Source organism: Lotus japonicus, chromosome 4 (assembly GCF_012489685.1).
Source record: "Lotus japonicus ecotype B-129 chromosome 4, LjGifu_v1.2".
NCBI lineage: Eukaryota > Viridiplantae > Streptophyta > Magnoliopsida > Fabales > Fabaceae > Lotus > Lotus japonicus.
In genome coordinates, this window is record NC_080044.1 from 61,344,393 (window position 1) to 61,352,094 (window position 7,702).

At 40.2% G+C, this 7,702-nt stretch overlaps 1 protein-coding gene across 1 annotated transcript; it reads left to right on the forward strand.

The window, feature by feature from the left end:
- The first annotated feature begins 462 nt into the window (after positions 1-462).
- Positions 463-2,185, forward strand: LOC130713893 (E3 ubiquitin-protein ligase CIP8). Its single transcript, XM_057563718.1, has one exon. The coding sequence runs from the start codon at positions 584-586 to the stop codon at positions 1,736-1,738; it is 1,155 nt and encodes a 384-aa protein (XP_057419701.1). The 5' UTR covers positions 463-583; the 3' UTR covers positions 1,739-2,185.
- The last annotated feature ends 5,517 nt before the right edge of the window (positions 2,186-7,702 follow it).

Sequence of the window (7,702 nt, forward strand, 5' to 3'; positions counted from 1 at the left end):
TTTTTTCGCGTTTATTTTCTGGATCGTCAACCCACGCAAACCCACTCGGTAAAACTGTCACTCAATAAAACTCAACTTGAACAAACTGGAGCAAGTGAACAAATAGTGAAAACTTGGTGGTTTGGAGTTTTTCAACCGATAAAACCGACGCTTGACAGTCCGAAACCACCCGAACCGTCTGCTGGAGTATGGACAACCCTACACACAGCTAATAGTACTCCATCTAAATAGAAATGAGAAAAATGTCCATAATTATTATTTTTCTGATTTCTTACTTACTTGAATTTGTGAGGATCACGTTTTTTTTTTTGATGAAGAGATCACATTGATACAATAGGAACAAGGGTACCAACGTGTGCGTAAGGGAGAAAGGTACGCAGTGGTCACTCCTCGTATTCCGGAGGCGAGAAGACACGGACATTGAATTGCAATAAAAACGCCACTAAACACCACACAGGGGCAAACTCGTCATTCCACCTCCCACCACGTTATACAACCATGTCTTCTGTGGCCACAAGAAAAACAAGAAGAACGCAACCCACAGTTTCAGCCACACCACACTCTTTTCTCTCTTCCAACAACAATGGCTGATGTGACGTACCTCCACCGCACCCACCACCACGAACCCGACGACGACCAAACCCTAATCCCCTTACCTTTCTGGTCACCATCCGATTTCGATTTCTACTCCTCCGATCCCGAATTCCCCCACCACCACCACAACCACCACTTATCCCACCGTGAAAACCAGGTCAATTTCGTCATGGACCTCTTCCACCAGCGCGTTGAGCAATCCTCCCACCACCTCACCGACGATGATCCCCTTCCTCAATCCCTCACCGACTCCGTCTTCGACGGACTCGGCCTCGATTTAGGGTTCGCCCCTGACGACGACACCGACGATTTCTTCCCCGCTGCCGGATCCGGAACCCTCGACGACCTCGCCGCGCAAATCGCCGGGTTCGTGTCTGATTCCGACGACGAGGACCCCGACGGGGTACTCGGGATCTGTGTTCACTCCGACGCGGAGGAGCGGAACGAAAACGACGACGTTTCGGGGATTCCTCTGTGTTGGGACTCGCTGCAGTTGGAGGAGAATATCAGAGACAGCACCAGCTATGAGGATTTCGAGTGGGAGGAGGTTGACGGCCGCGTCGACGAGAGGGAGGTTCTGAGTATGTTCGCCGTCGTCGACGATGACAGGTCGGTTTCCGTTTCGATTTCTCCGATTGAAGAAGAAGAACAAGAAGAAGAAGATGATGATCAATTGGAACTCAACATGAGGGTAGGTTCCGGCGTGGAGAATTTGGAGTGGCAAGTGTTGTTGAACGCCGACAATTTGGAGGGGACGAGCCCTGAAACGGAGCCATATTTTGAGGACAACGACGATTACATCTACACTGCGGAGTACGAGATGATGTTCGGGCAATTCGCGGAGAACGAAAACCCGTTGGCGGGTAGGCCTCCGGCGTCTGCCTCCGTCGTTGAGAGCCTTCCGGCGGTGACGGTGAAGGAAGACGACGTGGGCAACAACAATGCGCTATGTGCTGTTTGTAAGGATGATTTTGTTGTTGGGGAAGAGGTGAAGCAGTTGCCATGCTCGCATCGTTACCATGGTGATTGCATTGTGCCTTGGTTGGGGATTAGGAATACATGCCCTGTTTGTCGCTATGAGTTTCCTACTGATGATGCTGATTATGAGCGTAGGAGGGTTCAGAGATCTGCACAGAGCCTGTGAGTGAAGTGATGATGATGATGATGATGATGATGATGATGGGGTTTCTGAATTTCTCAGCGCAAGCTAGCTAGGCTGTTAAGTTTAGGTTTTTTTTTCTTTTCTTCTTTTTGGGGTTGAGAAGAATTAATTGCATGCGTTTGGTAATTTTGCAAATTTTCACATTGGAGATTTTATTTTATGAGACATACATCATAAAATTGAATCAATTTTCCTAGGAATATCATACACATTTGTTGTACTTTGTGAATGTTACTATACTTGTGGGTTGGTAATTTGGTATCTATCTTGTGTTTTACTTACATTGGTTGTTGGATTGGTAGGACCTCTGTGAAGTGGAAAGTAGGTGCATTTTGGAAGAAAACATTGCTAGTTGGTATTCTTTGATCAGGATTCTGCACTTCAAGTTTTGATAAGGATAATAAACAAATTGGCCAACTTTGCCTTTAAGCTTGTTTTCTCTTTTCAGCTCTGATTCTGTTCTGTTATTTAATAGTGGTTTACTTTGCCTTATCTTTCTATCGTGTGCCTTTGAGGAGATCAAGGTTTTACAACTGGATTTAGCTTTGTCGCATCCTTTTAGAGTTATAGTAGTCACTGGGCGAGACTAAAATAATTGGGGCACTTTCTTTATGATTTCACAATTGGAATTCTAGTTACGTTTCTAATGTTTGGTGCTGTTCCTGTTTGGTGCTGTTCCTGAAAATGGAATAATGTGGGAATACGAAAATTAAATTATTATTATGGGAGTAGCTGATATTGATGAAAAATATAATTTTTGGTGATAGAAAGTTGGATGTTGAGAAATCAAAATTAATCATGGGAATTATTACCACCATACAACTACGTGCACGTTTGGTTTTAAGTTGAACTCCAACTGTGCACCAACGGTGCACGTTTAGTTGAACCCCGACGGTGCACGTTTGGTTTTAAGCTGAACCTTAACAGAGGTTTAAGATCCCTTTCACATTTTGCGTGTTGGTTAACGCACATTCTCATTCTCAAATTGATTTTCAATGTGTTCATTTGTTTGCAATTGTCAATGCATGTTTAATTTGACGTTTTTTTTAAACTCAATTTGATGTTAAAGTGAACGTAAATGTGAATATGTGATTTAATGTATACAGGCACCAATTGAAAAAGTAAAATTTGACAAAGCTGAATTTTAACATGTTAATTTTAAGAGAAAAAGTTAATGTGGATCCACTTAACTTCCACATAAATCCAAATATACATGTAGGTACATTCTTAAGAATTGAGGGTGCATTATCTTTCTAATGAGTTCATTATTGTCAGTTGTCACCTTATTAAATTTTGTGAAATTTCTTACTTATTAGTATTATTTATCGAAAGAGGATGTGATTAATACTTGTTCGTTATTGCAATATTAGACACATGAGTAAAAAAGGGACATTCTTAAAAGAAAAAAAAAGACATTCCCTATCTTCCGCCATTAATTATGTATTGCAAATTGAATTCAAAATTTCAAACCCTCCTACGTTTTAATTAAGCACATTTTTCATATTTATCTCGCGTGAATTGAGTAATAAAAAACACATGAAATGTTTTTATCTTGTGTGAATTTTTTTTTTGAACGTTGTGTGAAATTATTATGTTTGAAACTTTGAATGGTTTTAACGTTGGAAGTTTAACCATGAGTGCAAAAATCCTAGGAATACCTTTTATAAAAAAAATGATTTTTAAAAGTTGTTCTTTTAACCGGCAAAATAAAACAGAAAAAGAGAACTACACCTAGGTAAATTCCCATGTAGTCCAACCTAGAGAAGAGAGCATTCCTTGAGGAGGTTCGTCCATGACTTGAAAATCAAGAGAAGACCAAGACCCTATTTTAGTAAGGAAGTTAGCTGGAGCATTTCATTCCGGTGAACATAATTAAGAGACCCAACACAATCTCTCTTGATTAAAACATTGATGTTGCTTATAATCGAAGAGTAGAGATGGAACACAGATGATCTCATATTCTTCTAGAATTTTTTTTTTTGAAAGAATATTCTTCTAGAATTTGAGCAGATTACTTTTGGTCGGGTGAGGAGGTGCTAGGCTGACTGGCTGAGAGTGGCGGTTCAACAATACGAATCCACAAAGAGAGAGTACATGTAAAAGTCATTCTCACACTTAAGTTAGCTAAAGATCAGAAAGAGAATTTCAACGCTCAGATGAGCAGTAAGAGAGCAAATGAATGTCTGAGTTTCTCATAGTACAATCAAACCTATTTTTAGTAGTTGTTTAAGCAGTTGCGTATGTGATCTACAATTCGTCATCCTCTCATCTAGGTGGCATTGAGGCTTTTGCCTTATTGAGATAGACTAGATCATAAGTCTAACAACTTAGTTTTAAGTTGAGTTTAGTTGGTCGGATGAATATAAGTCTTTGTGCTTTGTCATCCTAAATGACCAACTTTTGATGGATACATGTTGTGTAGTCATTTGAATCTACCAAGTTGATGGTGGGTCAATTAGTCATTTGGACCGACTAAAATATCTTCGATAAAATGAATAACACTCATGGAAACATTAAAAGTTTAACAATGCATGGATTCAAATATCTAATAGGAAAACTTTTCCATGCCTCCCAGTAATTGTTGTCCTCCTATAATTGATCAATAAGTGATTGTTTAAACTTTAATGTAACAAATCACATGTAATCATTCATGATACATAAATACATAAATTGCTACTAATTTGAAACCCCACTAGGATCAAATGCCGGTATATTACTTTGGATAAGAATCCTTACATATGCAATATTAGACTTTTGATCAGCTACCTAGTACCTACTATATATGCGATACCTAGTAAAGAAAACACCTTTTCAATTGCAAGGACAAATACGTTTTGAAGACGTAGAGAAACCTTTATATCCGTGTAAATTCACGTCTTCTTATCCCATCAGGACCAGGTGGAGCGCTAACAATGAAAATTATCCAATTTTCTTTCCACATAATGGGTGTGTTTGGATGCACGTTGGATCAGGCCTGATCCACGTTTAAAGACCTCAAACGTGATTTTTTCATCTCCATTGATGTTTGGATGTTAAATGTTGATCCAATTCTGGCCCCAGAATTGGATCCATCCTAACACAACAACTTGTTGCTTTAGCATCAATGTTGATCCAATTGTCCCCTTTCCCTTTTACAGATCCAATTCAAGTCTATCAGATCCAATTCCTGATAAATGTATCCAAACATAAATCACGTCACTCAAACTCACGTTTACCAGATCCAATTCATATCAGATCCAATTCTTGCCAGATCCAATTCTACTAACGCCGAGCCAAACACACACAATATCTGCATGACATTTTCCCTAACTTGAAACGTGAAAAAACTGTAAATAGCATCTTCATTTCTAGAGCCATTTTTCAGAAGTCTCTAATATACTCACTTGAGTGAACTTTTCTTCAGTTTGTTCTTTGGGTGGTATCGATCAAAAACCAATTGCTCAAAAAACTTTAATTAGTGGATAAAAGACACTTAAATAATTGGCTTAATTGCACTTTTGGTCCTCAACTTTGGCCTTCCTGCGAAAATCGTCCCCGAACTTCAAAATTAGTAAAAAATTACCCTGAAGTTTACACTCAGTTGTAAAATTGGTCTTCCGTTAAATTCCGTCTGAAATCTAACCGAATATTCCGTTAAAAATGAATTAAAAAATAAAATTGAGAAAAAAATAATATTTTAATTAAAATCCAGAAATAATTCCAATTAAAACCTTAAAAGTCATTGCAAATAAAAATCGTAAATCCCAAAAGTTCATATACTTTTCCTGTCAAATTCTTTTTCTGTCAAAAATTTCATATACCTTTCCTATTCCAAATAAATCTTTTAAACCCCAAATTTAATCATTTTTAAAGACTAGAGAGTGATGTAACAAAAAAAAAGAAGAGAGCAGCGGAGTCCCCATCTGGTTTGGTCGATCTGGTGTTCGTGTTGGTGATCATCGATCTGGTCGTCAATTTGATTTTGGCTTGAACGAGTGTTGGTGGTGCTCACTCGTCATAGATCTGGGTTCGAAGGAGGGTTTTGTAGTGGAGAGGAGGAGAACGTTGACAGCAGTGGCTTCATCTCCACCCTCACTTGTCATTCGCAAGTCGATAATTTCCCCCTTCAGTGTCGCAACCTTGTGATTGTAAGAACCTGCTTCATCTTTCAAATTTATTGGTTCCAGAGATCTGAACTTCTTTTGAGTTTGTGGGTGGGTTGATTGAAAAGCTTCTTCAGATCAAAATGGGTCGCTTGTTGTTGCTGTTGATTTGATTCTCAAGTGAAGCCATAAACTTTGACCAGAAATTTTATTTGCATGAAGCAAGAAGAAAAAATTCAAACTTGAGGGGGAACCAACATACAACTAAAGCTAGGTTGTGTTGCAGCAAATCTCAAGGAGTGGGCTGAAGTTTCTTTTGGAAGTGTACCACGGAAAATCAAAGACCTGTTGAAGGCCCTAAAAAAACTACAAGCGGCAAGACAAAGTGAGGAGGTGAGGAAAGAAATTATGGACAAAGAGAAGGAACTGGAGGAGTTATTGAAGCTGGAAGAAATCATGTGGAGCCAAAGGTCACGTGCTACTTGGCTAGCACATGGAGATAGAAACACAAAATTCTATCACAGGAAAGCATTACAGAGGCAATCAAGGAATCATATCGAGAGATTGAAGGATGACAATGGAGCCATGTGGAGGGAGGAAGAGGATATAGAAAAGGTGCTGAATAACTACTTCCAGGGGCTCTTCACAACGACAAACCCGAGAGAGTGTGAGGCCATTACGTTCCTGGTGAAAGATAGAGTTACAGCCGAGCATAGAGTGTGGCTTGAGACACCTTTTATAGAGGAAGAAGTGAGAGTAGCACTTAAGCAAATGCACCCCACAAAGGCCCCCGGGATCGATGGCACACCGACACTCTTTTATCAAAAATTCTGGCCTTATATCCATGAGGAAGTGTGTAGCCATGTTCTTAGCATACTCAATGATGGTATGGACCTAAGCCACATAAATCAAACTCTCATAGCACTCATCCCAAAGGTGAAGAAACCAGAACATGCAAAGGACTTTAGACCTATAAGTCTTTGCAATGTGGTCTTCAAGTTGGTTACCAAGACTATTGCAAACCGTTTGAAGGGAATTCTACCAAATATTGTGGAGGAGACACAAAGTGCCTTTTTCCCGGGGAGATTGATTACCGACAATGCCATTATTGCCCATGAATGCTTCCACTACATGAGAAGAAAGGTAAGGGGTGTCAAAGGAGTGATGGCTTTGAAAACGAATATGTCTAAGGCTTAGGACCGGGTGGAATGGCCTTTCCTTAGGAGCACTCTTGAGCAAATGGGCTTCCCAACGAGATGGACAGATTTGATTATGGCATGTGTAACCACGGTCTCCTTCCAAGTAATGTTGAATGGCCAACCTTGTGAAAGTTTCAAACCCGAAAGGGGTCTCCGGCAAGGTGACCCATTGTCTCCATACCTCTTCATCCTATGCTCCGAAGTCCTATCAGCCATGATAAACTCAAAAGTTGCGGATGGAAGCCTCCATGGCATCAAGATCACACCCTCGGCACCAATGGTCTCACACTTACTCTTTGCCGATGATAGCATTCTCTTAGCAAGAGCCACCATGGAGGAAGCAGCAACTCTCAAAGGAATCATCCAAGATTATGAGACTTTTTCCGGCCAAAGAATCAATTTCGACAAATCGGAACTCTCTCTAAGCCGAAACGTGCCTAGTCCCCGTATTATTGAGCTTGAACGACTCCTTGGTGTTAAGGCGGTAGAGAGTCATGAGAAGTACTTGGGACTTCCGACTATCGTAGGAAGATCGAAGATACAAGTCTTCAATTTTGTTCGAGATCGAATCTGGAAAAAACTCAAAGGTTGGAAGGAGAAGGCACTATCAAGAGCGGGAAGGGGTGTTCTTATAAAATCTGTGGCCCAAGCAATACCCTCCTTTG

Coding starts and splice junctions, on each gene's coding strand:
- LOC130713893 (XM_057563718.1), top strand. CDS start 584: ATGGCTGATGTGACGTACCTCCACCGCACCCACCACCACGAACCCGAC.